Below are 18,995 nucleotides of genomic sequence, written 5' to 3' on the forward strand. Positions count from 1 at the left end.
GCATGCCTGTATGTCCCTGCGTCTCCGCGCGTGTCCATGCACACAGACACTTGCACACCTGCCCACACACACTCCCGGCCTGGCCCCTCCCTGCAGCAGAGCCCTGCCCCGTGCTCGGCCGGAGCATCCCAGGCTCTTCCCGCAGCGAACTCCCTCCCTGTCACCATCCCACCCACCCCCTTCGCCGGGAGCAGCTGCTCGCCGGGAACCACAGCCCCGCGGTGCCGGTGCCGTGGGAGAGGGCAGAGGCGAGGGCCGGGCGCAGGCTGGGGAACAGCTTCGTGTTGTCGGCCTCGTGGGCGTACAGCACCCGCGTGCGCCCCGCGCCCGCCGCCTCCGGCTACGCGGAGGCAGGAGCCACGCATGCAACGGGTCCCCGCGGCGGCTCCGGCTGCGGGCAGGGCGGCCGGGCAGCCCGGGGCTCGCCTCCCGCCGGCCGTCCCTGCGCCGCAGGGCCATGTCCGGGGCAGCGCGGGCGGGAGCGCTGGCTCTCGGCGCTCGCGGTGCAAACCACACTCTCCACTTTGCTCCAACAAAGCGTAAGCAAGCGAACGGGCGGCGAGGGCTGCGCGGCGGGCGGAGCGCTCGGGCGCGCTTAGGATCTGTAGTCCTTCTTGCTGTATGGTTTGTTGCCCAGGATACTATCGATCTCGTGGACGATGGAAGACGACAGCTTTGGAAGGACCTGCGGGGGATGGGGGGCAACGCTGGGAGTTGGGATTGTGACCCTGGTGTGCACAGGAGGATGCTCACCGCCTCCACCCCACCACGTTCGTGCCACAAGCCCCAGCCTGCTGGCAGGGTGACCCAGTTAGGGAGAGCCTGAGTCAGGCCCAACCCTGCCCCCTCAGCCCAGCAAAGTCTCGTCTTTGCTTCTCGCCTTCATGACAAGCAAAACCTGTCATGGAGCCGGGTTTGCAACCCTCTTTTCCCACACAGTGCAGCACTGCAATGAGTGCTGTGGGCAAATGTTGCTCCTGCTGGGAGCACTGACCTGTATTGCTCCAATATTCTCCATCAGCTGGTCGGCATTGGAGGCCCCCAGTAAGACAGAGCTGACACCCTCATTGCGCAGGCACCAGGCTGGGATAGGAGGGAGAGCAGAGCTTTAGCATGGCCCAGATATCCCTGCTGTCACCCCCAGCTGTCCCCCACTGTCCCCCATCCTCTTACCGATGGCAAGCTGGGGCAGGGTGCAGCCCAGGCGCTCAGCGATGGCCTGCAGCTCCTTCAGCTTTGCCTGCTGCCGCCGGCCCTCTTCACTCAGGATCTTGTCCTTCAGCCACTGGTATCCCTGGGGAGTGGAAAGGGGTGTTGTGGTGGGATCGGGGTGCACCAGCACCTTGCACAGGCAGGGCATCCCCAAACTCCCTGGGTTGTGGCTCCTGAAGTTCTTGTTCCCACAGGGATTTTGCAAGGCCCCTGGCCCTGCTCCCTCAGCTCTGTGCATCCCTGTGTGCCCTCCCAGCCCTGGTGCAGCTCACCTTCAGCGAGGCACGGGAGTAGGGGGGGATGCCCCCATCGTACTTCCCCGAGACGATGCCACAGGCCAGTGGGGACCAGGTCATGGCTCCAACGCCTGGGGACAGAGCGGAACAGGGGGATGACACCGCTGCTCCCAGCTCCCCCAGAGGCCGTGGCACCTGGCCTCAGCAGCACTGGGCTTGGGGAGCACTGTGCTTTGGGGAGCTGGGGAGGAACCCCCACTGTCATACCTATCTTGTGGAAGAGCTCAGGGAGCTGCACCTCCACCTTTTCCCGCTGGAACATGTGGTACTCGGCCTGCTCGCAGATTGGCGGAATCAGGTTGAACTGCCGGGCCACTGAGTACGCCTCCTGCAGAAGAGCCAGGACCCTCAGTGCCCTGCCGCTCCCCCTGAGCCCCCTGCCGAACCCCCCAGCCAAGTCCTGAGCGGCCACCCCGAAAATAATTAAGGCTTAAGTGCATCTGCACACGCTTGGCTCCCAACAGCTGCTGTCTAATTAAATCAACGTCAGCAGCATCACTGGGGCTGCTCTGCTGCGGCCGCCCCGTCCCCTGGGCCCCTACCATGATCTCCATGGAGCTCCAGCGTGAGGTCCCCCAGTACATGGCCATCCCCTGGTTGATGACATGGGTCATGGCTCGCACTGTCTCTGCCGGGAGGGAAGGAGAGAGTGGCAGGTGGGGTTTAGCAGGGGCTGCACTGGCAGAAGGGGGCTCCCACTGCCCAGTGCTGCGGTGGGAGCTGGGTGCTCTCCAGGGAATGCTTTCAGAAGAGCAGGATGGGGAGAGAGGGAGCAGCCACTCGGGATGTGCCAGGGACCTCAGCCGACCTGACATGCTCACACGGTGCCAGCCTCTCCCTGCATGGACAGCAGCCTGAGGCTTCTGCCAATGCCCCCATGCCCTGTGGGGTTACCAGCACTGGCACTGCTGCAGGGGGAGGGATTGATGCATTGCCCACACACAGAGACCCACGGAGGGAAGCCTGAACCCTGTGTGAGCCACTCAGGGGTCTTGGAGGGAGCCAGCCCTGAGCCATGCGGGCTGGGGCCAAGCCAAGGCGTGCTCCTGCAGCCAAAGGCGAGCAGCGGGGAGGGCAAGGGGCACGAGGCTCGCCCGGCCGGCACCGGGGCACACACCCCAGCATGCTCATAGCTGCCCCGGCGGGGAGGGACCCTGCTGCAGACCCTGGCATGTGCCAAGGGCACCCCATGGCAGGACCCTGAGGGTGGGAGCCTCTCTGCTTTTTGTCCTTTAAACTGCAGTACAGTCTGAAGGGCGAGGGGGGTGTCTGTGTTGTGCTGCTGCTGCCTCTGCATCTCATGGCGGGGTTTGCTTGAGAGGGGGGAACAAGGATGGGGGATCACAGAGGAGTGGGGGCTCTGCCCCAGGAAACACCGCTGGGACAGGCAGCGGCTGGCGGGCAGAGTGCGGGCAGGGAGTACCTTCTACGATGAAAGTCCTGGACTTGGAGGAACTAAATGGGTCCCCTGGTGATAAAAGAGAGATTTAGAGAAAGTGGAGTCACCGCTGCTGGGACGGGGGCAGTGACCTGCCGCCGCACCGCCAGCCCGCCCCGCCGTGGGCCGAGAGGGTCCTGGCGCCAGGCAGGAGGTGGCAGAAGTGTGACTGTGGCACGGGCCATCCGTGGTGGCAGAGGAGCGGATTCTGCTTGGGAGGGAAAATGCCCTTGGAAACACAAGCCTGGCACAAACCAACCGCGATGGCGATGAAAGGCGGCGGGGAGGAGCGTGGCACCGTGGCGCGCACCCACCTTCCATCGGCGTGTTGGGGTCGGGCCGGTTGGCGAACACCACGTCCACGTACTCTAGCTGCAGCCGCTCCAGAGATGCCTTCAGACCTGCAGCATGGATGGGGCTGTCAGGCATGCTGAGCCCCATGCTGCCAGCACTGAGGCAGACGGTGAGGCACAGCCTGGCACCGGGGCCAGCAGCGCCTGGCGAGTGCCCTCACCCCTACCCCTACCTTCTATGATGTGTTTTCGGGACAGGCCCCTCTCTGTCTCAGCCCTGGAAAAAGAAAGGTGGGTGAGAACCTGGGGTGAGAGCCTGACCTGTGCCAGTTGCTCTGCTGGAGGGCAGGTGTTACCTACTTTCCTCCCCAGAAGATTTTGGTGGTGATGACCAGGCTGGACCGTCTGCAGGGAGAAAGAGAGAATCAAGGGTGGTAGCACCCGCAAAGCCTCATGCACCCTGCCTTGGATGGCACACTCCTGCCCAAGGCTGCTCTACCAGCTTTCCCCAGCCCATCGGGACTATGGCATGGGTTTGCCAAGTAGGGATGATGTCTGGCTTACCTCCACCCTTTCTTCTTGATGATGTTCCCCAACACCACCTCGGCCCTACAAGGGAAGGGAACATCAGCCATTGGCACCTGGCAGCTGCAGCCATGGGGAGTGGTGACAGCCGGCAGGGATGGCTCCAGACCCCAGGAGAGTAACAGGCAAATGCAGTGGCTGTGGGGACACTGATTGGCCCTTGGCTGCAGCGCCCAGAGCCAAGCTGCCCCAGTGCATGAGCTTGCTAATTTTAAGTGAACGCATGGGCACGTGCCAATGCCCTGGGCCAGTGTGCCCTGGGTACAGCTGTGCTGGGAGGGTGCACGGCTGCACCTGCATGGTACAGGCCACCTTGGGAAGCATGGGACTGCCAGAACCATGACTCCCCCCATGAGCAAATGCTCAGAGCCCCATCCTGGAAGCTGCTTTGCAGCTGGCAAACCTGGGATATTCCCATTGCCACTGTGATTTGGTGGGAGTCAGGGTGTAGGGTGAGACCCCTGTGGTGCTGCCAAAGCAGGGTACCTACTTGCCAGCAGCGTAGACTTCTGCCGTGTCGAAGAGATTAATGCCGTTGTCATAAGCTAAAGTCATCAGCTGCTCTGCCATCTGCGAGGAGAGAGCGGGGTCGGTGAAGGGGGTGGCCAAGAGCCGGCGCACGGGCGCGTGCGCAGAGCGCGGGTGAGCTCCGGCATGCCGCATGCACCCAGGCCACAGCCACGGCTGTGCTGGCCCCATCCCCTCCCCACTCACCAAGGAAAGGCTGGGGGGTGAAGGGGTGCAGCCTTACCTCATCTGTGATCTGCCCTCCGAAAGTCACCCATGTTCCTGCAGGGGAGAGAGAGGTGTGTGCACGGTGAATGTGGTGAGCAACGAGTGCCGCCACATCAAGCCCCCGGCCACCCACCCTGGCTCCCTCAGCACAGCCCTGGCACGTGGTGGCCACAGCTGGCCCTGCCGCGTGCACTGTGGTGCTCCCAGCACGGCCCAGTCGCTTCCTATCGTATCAGAAAAAGAGAAAATAATTTGACAATTTCTGGGCCGTGACTCAAAACAGCCGCAGGGCTGAGGGAAACCCTTTCCTTCCCTTTGCAAACATTACGGGAGCAAGCGAGCGCTGCCCTGGCCGGGGAGTGCCGGCAGCTGCTGTGGAACTGAGGGGATGCCGAGGGGCTGTGGCAAAGCCTGGCACTTACCCAGACCCAGGCAGGACACACGCAGCCCAGACTTCCCGAGGTTCCTGGAAGACAGAGACTGTTAGGAAAGGTGCCAGAAAGCCCCAAAACTCTGTCTCATGCATCCTGCATGCCACCAAACACACCGGGCGCGAGGACTGGGAGGTGTGGTGGTGGCCCCTGGTCCCCATCCCCACCTGGGATGGTTCCACAATGAGAGTCCCTTCTCAACTGGTTAACGAGCCATCCCAGGCTGGGCATCCTGCAGCTTGGTAGTGGCACTGCCTGCACCTGCGCAGTGATGCTGTGCCCGGCAGGGCTATTGGGAGAGCAGTGACCTCGTTAAAGTAGCTCCTGTAATGAGGCTGGGGTGTCCAGCTGCCCTGAGAGTGCTGCTGGCACTGGGGAATGAGACTGGAGAAAGAGGAGCCGACATGCTGGTGGTCAGGACTGAAGCATCCCATACATGGCATGAGTTGTGCCTGTTCTCTGCATTGCACAGGGAAGCACAGGGCTTGCACCAGGCGAGGGTGCTCGGGAGTGGAGCAGCACCCTGGAGAAATGGAGCACCCCAGAAAATTTGACCGGCACAAGGAACTGGAGAACAGCTTTCGGGAAGGGGGCCAGGCTGGCAGACGCCTTCGCTGTGGTGATGGAGAGCCAGTTACTTGTTAAAAATGACAAAGGCTCAAGAAATGAGCGTTAAAATAAATAAAGTGTAGGTGAGCCGCGGCAGCTCGCCCGCGCGGGTGTCGCATAGCAACCGGAGGCACCGCCACCGCCGGCACCGCCGACACGGGCACCGGCAGCCGGGCAGGGAGTGGCTGTGGCCCAGCCATGGGCAACCGTGGGCTGCACTGAGTCAGGGCAGCATCCCTCTACCCTGCCATGATATTGCCCAGCATCTGGAGGCAGTGGCGCTCCTCCTGTCCCACAGTGTTTTTAGAGCATTTTGTGGTGGGGAGAGGTCATGGCCGTGGGCCAGCGGTGGCTCAAGCCCCCATGATGAGGGTTGCCATGCAGAGAGGAGAGCACCTGCCTCATCCTGGACATTCCACGAGCATTGCTGGGGTTCCCCTGGGCAGGTGACCATTGCTGCTCTTGGCTTCACAACCCAAAAGTGTGTGGACAGGCTGCCCAATAGAGACACTGGCAGACCTTGAGAAGACCAAGCATTCCCCTACACTTCTATGGCCTTCCTATCCCATCCACTTGCTTGGAGCATCCCCCTATACCACTGACCCTCCAGCAGCCACCAGTGGGGACTCCCGAGCTGATCACCCACTGCCTGGGAGAGGGTGTTGCTGGTATGCTCCTCCTCTGGATGAGGACATGACTGTGGGGCAGGAGCACTGAGCCCTGAGGATGCCACCGTGCATTGTCCCAGTACTGCTGTTACCACCACAAGGGTTTGGTGTTTGAGAGCTGGACAGAACTGGACCAGCCCCCTCCCCAGTGCCCAGGTAAGGGGACTCGGCTGATTTGGACGACACTGGTGGGTGACAGCTAGGCTCACCCCAGCGCTCTGCTGGCCTTACACACTTTGTTGCCTAATGCTGGCACATCTGGGCTGCAGCGGAGGCACGCGGCCGCTGGCAGCTGGACCATGGCGTGCAGGCTTATTTGGGGGGGGCCCTACCCTGTCCTGCGGTCCATGCTCATCTGGGGAGAGCCCCAGCCCCACAAACCCAGGTGCACACTCAGCCTCAATGGGGGAAGCCCTCAGTGCTCTGCCCCAGAGCCAGGACATGGGGTGTGTGAGCCCTGTGGGTGCTGTTTGAGGTGTCCCCACATGCACGCACCACCCCGTTTCCAGAACCACCATGGGCAGCCAGAGCCGCTTATGGCTCTGCTCTCACTTTGCAGGACACTGACTCTCCGGCAGCACCACAAGGATGCCATGGCAGCCCGGATTATTGCTACCGTGACTCCCAGACCCCCCCGGCTCGGCAGCCAGCCCGGCTTGGCAGCCACTGAGGATGCTACTAATCCTACTCTGAATTTTAGGGTCCCTTCTCTCCCCCATCCTGAAGATTTTATGCGCGGTTGGATCAAAGCTGCCCTGGGGGGACAGGAGCAAACAGCGAGGAAGCGCACGGAGGCGCACGGTCAGCACTTTTAGCGACGAGAGACCGACAGAACCGGACGCAAAACGGAGATAAGGGGAGTGCGGCGCCCAGTCCCCCCTCGCCGCCCCGATCGCAGTGAGGAACAGGGAAAGCCCCATGAGCGCCCGTTTCCTACCGGTATTTCATCCCCGGCTGCTTGACGCTGGAGTCGCTGGAGGAGGGGGCGTTCTGCACCGAGAGCTGCCCCAGGCTGCGGGCCACCATGGCCACCGCGCGGAACTTGCCGCGGGTGCCGAGGCTGGGGCTGCCGGCATTCTGTCGGTTCAGCCGGTCCTCCGCGCTCCGGCTCTTGATGCTGTGCTCGGAGCACACAAAGGAGACCTGCATGCTGCTCCGGCGGGCAGCAGCGCCAGCTGCCTAAATTTAGCCGGCGCCCCGGGCGAGGCGGGGAGCTCCTCCCGCGCGCCGCCAACGTGACGGCGGGGGGCTGCGAGGCGGCGGGCGAGGAGCGCTCCCGTCAGCCCTCCTGCCCTCAATATTTGATGAGCTCAGGAAGCGAGCGAGCGGCACGCGGGCAGGTGGGGGCAGGAGAGGCAGAGCCGCTGCCGGTACCCTCCGGAGCGGCCGTGGCGGGGCAGGACTCCCCCGCGCCCCGCTGCGCATCCCCCCGCGGGTACGGCTGCTGGCCCAGCCCCGCTCTGGGGCACGGCGAGGGCTGGGGCTGCGGAGTGAAGAGGCAGATTCCCCTGCACGGGTCCGAAACTAAACCCTCTGGCAACAACGCGTGTGCATCGCCAGCCCCACGGCTGGGCGACAGCGCGGGTGGCGACGATGCTGATGGCTCTCCCGCGGCAGAGCCCAGCTGTTTGCTGAAGTTGTCGCCCTCGGGGCCACAGCCCCAGCAGCACATTCCCCCTATTTTTCCCAGTGCAAGCGAAGTCGAGTGAGGCGAATTCCAGCCTAGCACCTCCTGCCGAAGCAAGGACACAAGTCAGCACACTACAGCACTGTCCTGCAGCCGGGGCCATGTGCCGGCTGCCAGCACCTGCCGTGCCCCTCAGGATGGAGCAAAATGCAGCGATGGGGCTTGCAGGAAATTATGCACATTTGCCCCAAACCTAATGAAAAATCTTGTAATCTCCTCCGCTTCCCTCTCTCGCAAAGCTCCTTAGCTGGTAATCCTGCCAGCACCAGCGCCAGCTCCAGTGCGGGGGGGACCTGGCAGCAGTTGTCAGCCCCCAGAGGATGAGAAACCCCACAAATTTTGGTGGCAGCAGGGACATGCCCGAAGAAGGAGCACCTTTGGGGTGTCTGTGCCAGCTGCTCCCATCAATAAATAATGTCCCCATTAATATTAGATGGGCTCTTGCCACTGTGTAAATGTTACCGCGGTCATTGTGAGCAGAGGGGGAACCTGACCCGCGGTGCGGCACGGCACGGCACAGTGCAGCACGGCAGGAGCCAGCACTGTCCCCCACTGCCAGCTCCTGGGGGCTTCGCTGCAGTGGGGGACAAGGGGCACCCCTGTATTGTCACTGGGAACAGCCACTGTCCTCAGCACTGGTGCCCCCCAAAGCCTGACCTGGGTTACTGGGGGTGATTGGCCCTGCACCCCATTGCCCCACCTGCAATGCATGGGGAGAGGTGCACTGGGCAGGGCAGCCCCATCCCTTCTGAGGGACTGTGGCCACCTCTCCAGCTGCCTGGAGTGTCCTCCTGACAAGGACATTGGCTGAAATCCTGATACACCTTGCACCAGGACCCACATGCAAAATTAATGATGCACCCGCTCTGTGATGCAAACCCGTCAGGGGGAGATGTATCCCCGTCAGATGGAGATTTACACCCATCAGGTGGAGAAGAACCCCTGTCAGGTGAAGATGTACCCCTCCAGTCAGGCAGAGATCTACCTGCATGGAGATTTACACCTCTGAGGAATAAACAGCTCTTTGGCGGCTGTTTGCTCCAGATGCCTAATCTTTAAAGCTCAGAGGGTGTCTGCATCTGCAAATGCCCAAACAGCAAACAGGAATGTCAAGTGAGAAGCTCAAAGATCACCAAGTAGGGAAGTGCTAACGGCGCTGATCGGCTGCCGCCTCTCCGGCGCGTGCCGTGCCAAGGGCATCGGCTCCTCCCAGCCTTGGCACGGCACAGGGGAGCCGAGGTGAGCTTAGGTGAGAGCCGTTCTCCTGACGAGGTGTCAAACCAGCACCAAGCAGCGTCCCCTATGTCATCCCCTCACCTCGGCCCTCGCGAGGGCGGCGCTGCCTTACCTGTACTTCATGCCAGTGGCGCGGGCGGTACTGTCGGCCAGGGAGAGCCCGTGCATCCGCAGGAACTCCTCCAGAGTCTTCGCCCGCGCCGCCGCCCGCACATCCCGCAGCCGCCGCAGCTCCAGCCCGTCGGCTGCCCGGGGGGCTGGGGGCAGCCCCCACTCGGGGCTGGGCCGGCTGGCCACGCTGCGCAGGCTCTCACTGTAGGTCATGGAGAGCATCCTGCCACCCGAGCGTGGGCTCTGCCGGCCAGCCACGCCGCCAAACACTCTGCGGTGCTACGGAGAGAGCTGGGAAAGCACAACATGGGCTCCCTCGCCACTCAGGGCACAGCCCTGCCCGCATTGCCATGCCGGAGTGGTGGCACCCACCCTTGCTGGGACACGTGAGGCAAAGCCAGTCTCTTCAGCGGAGCAAAGCCTTGGTGTGGGAGCTGAAGCACAACAGGAGAAGCAGCAGGACAGGGATGCGGCGCAGTCCGTGTCTGAGCCTGCAGTGGGGCCTGCCACAGCTGCCCCAAGCCACAATGCAGCAGTGTGGCCTTTGCCCAGCTGTGCCGGCTCCCAGCTTGCACTGTCTGGGCTGCACTGGTTTGCATCCCTGTGAGGGACACAGTGGGTCCCAGGAGCTGGCCGAGGCATGGTGAGCAGTGGCACAAGTACTGCTGGTGAGAATCTGGCACTGTGTGCCAGTGGGCAAGGAAAATCGGGATGGGAAAGGGGTCCCCGTGGGGCTCCCTGGAAAGGGTGGACATCGGCAGAGGGTCTGTGGGCACTGGGTGCTCGCTGTGCCTGCGTCACGCTGCCGCAATGTGCGCCACCAGCCAACACCTTCCCCACCACCGCGGCAGCGACCTCCCAGCCGGTGCGGCTGCCGAAAATAGCCTGCCGCAGGGTGGGCTCCTCACACACCCGAGTCCTGGCTGTCTCTATGTCTGGGACCTCACTGGTGGTGGCACCCGCTCGATTTCTGTGCCTCTCTGCACAACTTCTCTTGTTTTCAGTGTCTGCAGGGACTGGGGCCAAAACTGTGGTGTTGGTGCCAGAGTGGCCACTGGGGATGCACTGTGACACATCTACACCGGCATCAGGCTCCAGCCAGGCTCCCACTGGTGGTTTTTTCTTTCCCTGTGAAACTCAAATTGACAGCTGCAGGAGCCAAAAGTGAAGGACTCTCTGCCACTGAGGTGTGACCTCCAGAGGAAAGGAGAAGGAAGCCCAGAGGATATGGAGAAGCAGCCGGCCAGGTATGACCAAAACCCTGGGGGTCTCCTCTGACATCTGGTGCTGCCAGAGACCACTCCATGCTCCTCCTGCTCTGTAGCAAGGCCTTGGGAAAGCCAGGAGACATGGAAAGGAAGCCTTTCCTTCTGTTGTGGCAAAGTCAAACTGCGTCCTGGTCATCAGCCTCTTCCTGCCACACCTCAAAGCTGGAGACTGGACCCGGCACCGCCAGCACCAGCCCTTCTCTGTGGCTCGTAGCTTTAATTAGGGCAATGCCAGTGGCTCCTGCTGGGTACGGGCACCTGGTGGGATCTCCTTGTTCCCAGTGGGATCTCCTTGCCCTGGTAGGATCCCCTCACCTGACAGCAGCAAGGAGAAACCTGAGCTGGCTGCACCGCTGCTCTACAGCAGCCAAACGGCTGCAGCAAGCAGAGCTGGGGGTTTGATCTGGGCTGCTCTGAGGAATGGGGTGGGAATCCACCGGCTGCCCTATCTTGACACTTCCCTGATTTTCGGCAGAACAGAACTGGAGAGAGCATGGAGGTGGTGGGTGACAGCAGAAATCCCAGTGCTCCTGGGATGAGTGGCAGAAGGGCTGCAGGATCTGCCAAGGATGAGCTATGCCATGCCCAAGCGGGAAGAGGCTGTTTTGGGAGGAAGGAGCAGGGATGGGGAACAGAGCACAGGCTCTGTGGGATAACAGCACTGTTAGCAGCAGCAGGGGCACAACAAGTGGGTGACAGGCAGGGCAGCTGCCCGGAGAGATATTTGGCCAGCCTGGCTTGCCAAGCTGGAAAATTGGCAGCCACCAACCTGCCTAAAGCCAGGAAGACCCCAAACTCCAAAAGAAAACCACCCTAAACCATCAAATCCCAAGTCACCCTGCACGGAAAATCTCCCCTGCTGCCCGCAGCGGCTGCCCCGTGGCGGTGCCCGTCCCCGCTCATCGCCCACCATGCCCAGCCCCGCTCGCCGCCCGCGCTGCCGTTCCCGACTCACCGCGCCGGGGAAGCTGCTCAGCAGCAGCGCAGCTCTGGGCGGCAGGGCTGCCCCAGGGCAGATATAAGAGCCGCGGTGGCCGCGTTGTTTTGCATTAGGGGAGTGTCGGAGCTTGGCGTCCAAAGCACTTGGCGGCTGCGCCGGGCCCCCAGCGTCCGGCTTCTCGCCGCGCTCCATTAGCCCTATTAGGGGATTTTCTTCCTTGCGAAGGGGAGTTAAATTATTCATGGCGCCTCACTAAAAGCCCGGGGATGGGCTGCTGCTGCTTTATCAACGCTGGCACCGCCTGCCCCTCGCCCTGCGGTGACAGGTCCGCCGTCACCAGCACACAGGGCGGTGGGGACGGCTGGACACTGGGGCCATCAGGGAGCGGAGATGGTGCCCCGAGGCAGACACAGCTCTCCTGTGGTCCCCACGGCAGTGGAGTCAGAGCTGGGCTGTTGCAGGACTGAAAGGCAGCCTCCACCAGGAGGGAGCCCCGAAACGGAACTGGGTGATGAACACAGGTGGCTGCTGCCTGAAGGCAGCCTACAGACAAGCTCCTGCCTGTTGGCCTTGGGAGCCTTTTGCACCAGATGTGTGCAGTGGTTCAGACCAGTTTGGCAACCAAAACTTGCCCATAGCTGCGGCTCGGCAGTGCTGGTGGCAGCACTGGGACAGACACTGTCAGTGCCACTGAGCCATCCCATTGCCAGCCCGCCTCACCTCCTCCTGTCATGTGTGGGATGCAGTAGGGGGGCCATGGCTTCGTCGAGGGGTAGACCCCAGTCCCCCACCCCACAGCAGCCAGGCCAGACCCAGTCCCACACCACTGGACTGCTGTGGCCCTGGGAGCGCGGGAACAGCTGCTGGCAGAGTGTGTGGGGAAGGGCCGCCCTCACTTCAGACAGTAAAAGGGTGATGGGGGCGATTGTTGAACCACTTAATGATACTGCTCCTAATAGCAGGAGCCACGGAGCAGCTGGCTGGTTTCCCAGAGCTGCTCTTGGGAAAAGCTAAGGGCTTCTCCAGGCACAGCACCGGCATGGGACGCTCCCCCCTAGCTGAGCGGAGCCCCACACCCCACAGTGGCTGTCCCCCACAGCCATGTAGCCACACTCTGCTGCTTGGACAGCCTGTGAGAATGGTCCCCCCACCCAGCCACACCCCAGGGTCCCCACACTGCACTTCTGAACCCACAAGCAGGGTGATGAAGCAATGCCACACATGTGATACCCATCCCACACAGAGGGACCCTGGCACACTGGGCAGGGCAGAGCTGTGCTGGCATTATCTGGGCATGGGCAGGAGCCAGAGCCACTTACTGGGGGGATTTTGGGGAGGGGGAGGGGCCTGGTTACCTGTAGAACTGGAGCTGGCGCTTGGGGCTCCCGTATCTCGCGCTTCCGACAGCAAAGGGGAGAGAGAAGAAAGATGCCACAAACCCCGTTAGAAAGGAGGAGCAGGAGTGAGTGGCAGAGTCAGTGGCTGTGGGAAGGGTCAGCAGCACCCACCCATGTCACAGCACAGTGGACACTGCAGCAGGCACTGGCACGACCCTGAAAGTGCCCCTTATGCCCATAACAGGCACCAGCACCTCAAAACGCTGCTGCTGCTGCTACTGTGTGGAGGTTTTGTGCTGGAAGCCTTTGCACAAAGCGTGCTGGGGCAGTTTAGGAGTATCATAGCAGTTTCAGGGAGCATAGTGGTTCTGGGTTGCCACAGGCTTGGGTTTGAAGCCCCACAGAGTCCCCCCAGCACTGCCCTGCATCCTTACCTGTAAATCATCCCTGGGGAGCCCGTCTGCCGCAGCGAGAGTCGCGCTGGGGAGTCAGTGGTGGATTCGGGATACATGGAGCCAGCCTGGGCTCCCCGGAGCCACTCGCCGCCTCACCCCTGCCACAAGGGAAGAGGAAAAGAGGAAGAAATGAGTTTTTTGAGGCACGCGCGTGACGGCACTTCCTGTTGCAGGAGATCTTCAGCCAAATGGGCATGTGGCATTGGCAGCAGTGTGGGCATGGCAGCTCTGCCAGCTCAGACCCCAGGACTCACACCCTGACCCACTGATCCCAAAACCATCTGCCCCCAGCCTTGTTCCTCTCACTTCCCAGCTTGGCTGCTCTCTCCAAACTTCTGGGGGTCCTGAGATTTCAGGAAATGGTGAGGAAACATGGGCCTGAAAAATGAAACATTCTGAAAACCCTGAAGCTGTCCCTGAGGGTCCCTCTGAAAGGGACAAGCTAAGGGGAGGAAAACAGTCTGGCTTTTCCTGCAGCCCACATGTGACTGACTGTGTGCACGGGGGTGAGGGAGCTCTGAGAGAAAGAAGGGCTCACCCCCAGGCACCCCTGACCCTCCTTGTCCCTGTCCCCATGGCAGGGGCATCCAGCATGACTCCCTGGGAGCTGTGCTCCTGCTCCTGCAACACTGTCAGCAGTTCTCAGGATCACAGAAAACAATGACACTTCCCTACAGAACTGGGGCTGGGATTTAAATTTATCCCTTCTTTCTTTAGGCCGGTGAGATGCCATCTTTACACTGCAGATCACAAGCTGCTCTGTTTCCCAGAGAGGGACTGAAAGATCTCTGGGTTCCTGGTTGCCCTGTGCTCAGCATGAGCATGGCCTTACACAGTGTGCTCATGTCCTGGCACGCATCCCACCTGCATCCTGGCACAGCATGCCTGCATCCTGCATCCCACCTGCATCCTGGCACAGCGTGCCTGCATCCTGCATCCCTCCCGCATTCTGGCACAGCGTGCCTGCAGCCTGCATCCCGGCACAGTGTGCCTGCATAGCGCATCCTGCCTGCATCCCAGCAGGGCATGCTTGCATCCTGCATCCACATTCTGCATCCCTCCCGCATCCTGCATCCCTCCGGCATCCCGGCCCGGCGTGCCTGCATCCCGGCGCAGCCCCTGCAGCCCACGCAGCCCAATGGCAGCAGCTGCGGCAGCCGAGCCCATCCCCGCGGAGCCGCCCACCCGCCCACCGCAGCTCCCGGCCGGGCTGCAGCCCCCGGCACAGATCCCCATCGCCCTCCTCCTGAGCGCTGCAGGAGTGCATCTCCTTTGGCCACAGCCGTGCTGGAGCCGGAGCCCAAGGAGCCTGAGTAAAGCCGGGTTTATTTTCGAGAAGTCAGGAGGGAGCCACTCTCTCCTGAACCCGCAGCACTGACTGGAGCCTGGAGCAGGACCCTGCCGAGCCCTACAACCAGGACTCAGGCTGAGCCTCCCAAGCCCTTGTGATCCCCGGGCTTCTCCCGGGTGCTGCGAGTGCTGGCTCCACAGCTCCCACGGCCTTGCCCGGCAGTGGGCAGCAGCCTGCAGCACCGCCGGGTCAACAGCAGCCACCGGCCGGGCACTGTCCTGCCCGCTCATGCCAGCTCAATGTCACTTCATTAGCGGCGGCAAAACAAAGCTGAGGGAAGCTGGGGGACGCCTGCAGGGGGGACAGCTGGGCCCCCGTGTCCCAGCACAGCCATGCAGCTCCTGGCTTGCACTGCCACAATCCCGGACTCCTGTGTGGCTCAGGACTGGCTGATTCTGTATCCCAGGGGGCTGTGGTGCCAGGATCCGCAATTTTCAGCAGAATCTGATGCCCCTTCCCTGTTGCCTCTCAGCAATGCTGCAGGGATCAAGTGCAGTGGCTGGCAAGTCTCTGGCTGTGCTAGAGGGACTTTGCTGGCAAGTACAGCTGGACCACGGACACATGGGTCAGGGCTCTGCACCCTGAGGAGCCAAAGTGTCCCAGCGTTTGAGGCCAATTCATCCCTCTGAGCTCTCTGAGCCAAAGGCACCACCAAAAGTCCAATACCCTCTGTGTCAGCAGCTTGGTGCTTCCCTGAGACTGCTCCTGCACCTCCAGCTTCCTCATGGCACAACTCAGCTGTGAGTCTGCAACTGCGGGAGTTTCAGCAGTGGCCCGAGAGGGAAGAAAAGTGTTTTCTTCTGCAGGATGCACCCAGGAGTCAGGTGAAGGACACCCTCATGATTTGTGCTTCCACCAAGGTTCATTCCTGTCCCTGGCAGCACAATGGGGTACAGGAGTGTGGATGCTGCGACATGGATAGTTTATGACTGGGAAGCCCCTGGGAGCTGGGCCAGCATGGGGGGGAACTATATACTGCAGCCTGCCAGACATGCTGCCATGAGAGCAGGAGCGGGTGAAACTGGACATGGAATTAATGGGAATGTAGGGACGAATGTAGGGATGAAAGTGCTGCTTCTGGTGAGCCCAGTCCTCCAAGGGTGAGGCCCTGGGGCAGGGAGAGCTGGAGGACCCTTGCTCTGGGCTCCCCAGTATCCTGCCCAAGTCAGGTGAGGGATGCAGGCAATGTCGCATCTCCCCACGCCAGGTGCCTGTCCCCATATTTCTCCCCCTTTTTCACTGTGTTTGCAGCACAGCCAAATGCCCCCCTCCACACCACAGGGAAGGTGACTTTAGCTCAATGACTCACGCTGCCCTCCCCTGTCGCCTCGGCACCTCCTGTCACCTCCTGCCGTCACCTCTGTGCTCATGCCCCGTGCTGGTCCCGTGCCCCCCCTCCCCCGGCTGCACCGGCGCCGCAGGGATCCGCAGAGCAGCAGCCCTGCCCCTTCCTTTGGCCCGGGAGCCTCTGTTGCGGCGCAGCATCTCCCAGCCCACCAGGGGCCTCCGACCGCCCGGGTGGGCTCCCGCGCCTTCCCCAGCCCATCATCACGACAACGCGGCAGGCGGGCGCTGGGGACTCAGCTGCGACACGTGAGGTCGCCCGTGACCGCCGAAGCTCCGGCACCGGCGCCGCTCAGCTGCCCGAGTCAATGACACAGCCCAAAAGCACACATCGGCCGGGGTTATTCCGGCTTTGCGGTCACGTACACCAGAGCCAAAGTAACGGGGTCCATCGGGCTGCCCGCGGGTCCCCGCTGTGTGACACTGCCAGTTCCCCGCTGTGTGATACTGCCAGTTCCCCGCTGTGCCGTGGCTACCTGCCAGGCACGGCTGAGCCACGGCCGCGGCCCCGCCGGCACCCAGCACCGCACCTACCTGTCTCCGGTGCTCGGACGCAGGGCGATGCGCGGTCGGGAGGCACAAGGCAGCGAGTCAAACCCGGCTGCCGGCTCGGGCTGCGGGCTCCGCGGGTCTCGGGAAGCGGCGCCGGTGCCGGCGCAGAGCAGCTGCTACAGCCGGCGGCAAACGCAGCGGATGACGGTTCCTACCCCATTCCCGCTCTGTCCCCGGGAAAAGGCGTCTGGTAGAGGGGGAAGCCGAGCTCTCCGCGCCCCGGGATGCGACAGCACCCAAGGATGCTGCAGAGCCGTCCCTGCCGCTCTCACATCCTGACTCGGCAAGTTTGGCTCCGCCGGTGGCTGCAGCCGGCTCCCGATCCCGCCGGTGCCTTAACCGTGTCGGCGCCGCAGCCCGGCACCGGCAGCGCGTGGGCGAACGAGCGGCTGCCACCAGCCGCCCCTGCGCAGCTCAGGCGGGGGAAGGCTCGTCCGGGGCCACGGGGAGCCTGGGCAGGAGATGCATCATCACTGCCTCAAATCGCGCCGGGTTTGTTTCTCTTAAAATAATCAAATACAGCGTCGGCAGTGATGCTGCAGGGTTGCCTCCAGCACCAGGGTCACCCGGCTGCCGCGTTCTGCCACTGGCCACCCATCCTCCTTGTGTTCATCACGCCTTCTCAGTGCCTGTGGCTTTTTGGCTATCTTGGGCAAAAAAACCGGCCCGGAGCATGCCACCTCAGTAAGTGGAGCAGGCTGGTCCCTGTGGCAGTGCGACTCAGTGATCCTGCAGTGATAACAACACCAGTGTAGCTGGATCTAACAGGAAAACTACAGGCCAAGCCAGCAAAAAGGGGTCAGGGTTTGGGACAGGCTGCTCACGCAGTGGTGCTCTGGCAGCTATAAATTAGGAAAACCTGCTTCCTCTCCCTCAGCCGAGTCCTGTTCAGCTTCATGGCAGCATCTTGGCACTTTCTCTGCCATTTCAGCACAGTCCTGGCAGCGACGGGGCCAATAAGCACACTGCCTGCTCCAAACCATGCTGGCATGGACAGGGACCACTCAGCACTGCCAGGGTGGGTGATCCCAGCAAGCTGCCCACTTTCCATGCCACAAGCACTTCCAGGCACAGCCAGTAACAGGCAGGGAAGGTCACAAACCCCGTCCCATTTGGGGATGTTCCCAGCACCAGCCCATCAGTGGCTTTGCTACCCCCACAGATGGTGGGAGCCATGTGCCAAGTTGATCTGCTCCTGCTCCGTGATGCATCTGACCCACAGACCCGCAGGCCATGAGCAGGAGGTGACAGCTGGCCCTGCCACCCTCCTCATCAAAACAATAATAGTAATAACGAATAAAACCAGCAGCTCTCTTGAATCTGCCGTTGGCAACTCCATGTAGAGGCATTTTCTGCTCACCAGCTGGAAAATCACTGCATATATGCAACAGGCCTGTATAGGGGATGTGACAGAGACTGGATACATCTCGCCCAGCCTGCTCTGGCACTCACCCATTGCTGCGCCGTGATGCCCAGCAATGCTTGGGGAAGAAACCCGTGGTTTTGGGAAGCAGGCTGGGTGCCCTGCTCACACCTGCCAGCAGCACAGACCACGTCTCACCTGGATGAGAGCCTGCGGTGCCTGCATGAGCAGTCCCGTGCCGGCCGCAGGCTGAACAGGCAGGGGGCCTATGGGGATCCCCATCATAAGGAAAACAGCCCCCAAAAAAATGCAGGCTGGCGAGACAGAGGCTCCCGAGCTTCGGGCCTGGCAGAGGCAGCAGCATCTGGGCTGTGAGGGGACCGGGGACCGGCCGCAGGGTCCAGGCTCCTTCCATCTGCAGCCCTCCGGTCACCGCAGCAAAGCAACACAAGGAACGGACTAAGAAACGGCAGTAAACTGAAGGAAGCTGAAGGAACCGCGACGTTTGACTCACTGGGCGCAAACCGGCTCGGGGGAAAATCTAATATTGCCACCCCCTGTCACTGGCGGCTCACACCGTGTCACCGGGGCTCCTGCCCTGCCGCTCCCGGTGCACGGTGACAGGCCGCAGGCCACCTGAGCATCACGAACAGTGTTCACCTCGCCTCGCTGTGGGAACGAAGGGACAGCCAACCTCTCCCCGTCCCCGCACAGCCCAGGGTCCCACAGGGCCGACCGCAGGCGCTGGGGCGAGGGCCCCTCTCTCCGCACCAGCGAGCGCCGGGAGGGGCATGCCGCGGCGTGGCCTTGCCCGTAGCCCTGCCCGGTTGCACCGCCCCCGCCATCCATCGCCCGGCCCCGGCCCCGGCCCCGGCCCCGGCCCCGGCCCCGGCCCCGCTCCCCCCGCGCCCCCGCACCTGCCCCGCGTCCGCCGCTCCCGCCGCTCCGCCGCCCGCCCTCGTGGGGGGCGGCCCCGCCCCGCCGCGCCTGGCCCCTCCCCTCCCGCCGCCCATTGGCCGCGCCGCCCGCCTCTCGCGCCGCATGCAAACGACGAGGGAGCTGCGCCGTCCCCATTGGCTGCAGA

The 18,995-nt window shown here is 62.5% G+C and overlaps 1 protein-coding gene across 4 annotated transcripts; it reads right to left on the reverse strand.

Annotated features, from left to right (window-relative positions):
• Nucleotides 1-262: 262 nt before the first annotated feature.
• KCNAB2 (potassium voltage-gated channel subfamily A regulatory beta subunit 2) lies at nt 263-18,862 on the reverse strand. Of its 4 annotated transcripts, none has more exons than XM_053962591.1 (16): nt 18,829-18,862; nt 13,281-13,399; nt 12,865-12,906; nt 4,982-5,025; nt 4,576-4,613; nt 4,315-4,394; nt 3,804-3,848; nt 3,600-3,644; nt 3,473-3,516; nt 3,261-3,347; nt 2,051-2,136; nt 1,716-1,836; nt 1,485-1,579; nt 1,174-1,294; nt 995-1,083; nt 263-685 (listed from the first exon to the last, which is right to left on the reverse strand). In XM_053962591.1, the coding sequence occupies exons 2-16, from the start codon at nt 13,355-13,357 to the stop codon at nt 596-598; spliced, it is 1,104 nt and encodes a 367-aa protein (XP_053818566.1). In that variant the 5' UTR covers nt 13,358-13,399; nt 18,829-18,862; the 3' UTR covers nt 263-595. The 4 variants fall into 4 exon arrangements, with proteins under 4 accessions (XP_053818566.1, XP_053818565.1, XP_053818567.1 ...); XM_053962590.1 differs by lacking the exon at nt 18,829-18,862 and adding an exon at nt 16,531-17,026; XM_053962592.1 differs by lacking the exons at nt 12,865-12,906; nt 13,281-13,399; nt 18,829-18,862 and adding exons at nt 2,932-2,976; nt 7,205-7,432.
• Nucleotides 18,863-18,995: the final 133 nt, after the last annotated feature.

The sequence above is a fragment of the Vidua chalybeata genome, chromosome 22 (genome assembly GCF_026979565.1).
Source record: "Vidua chalybeata isolate OUT-0048 chromosome 22, bVidCha1 merged haplotype, whole genome shotgun sequence".
In the NCBI taxonomy this organism is placed as follows: Eukaryota; Metazoa; Chordata; class Aves; order Passeriformes; family Viduidae; genus Vidua; species Vidua chalybeata.

Coding starts and splice junctions, on each gene's coding strand:
- KCNAB2 (XM_053962592.1), bottom strand. CDS start 7,416: ATGCAGGTCTCCTTTGTGTGCTCCGAGCACAGCATCAAGAGCCGGAGC. Junction 3,517..3,599: donor AAAATCTTCTGGGGAGGAAA/GTAGGTAACACC, acceptor TTCTTTTTCCAG/GGCTGAGACAGAGAGGGGCC. Junction 2,137..2,931: donor CAGGACTTTCATCGTAGAAG/GTACTCCCTGCC, acceptor CCCTCCCGGCAG/AGACAGTGCGAGCCATGACC.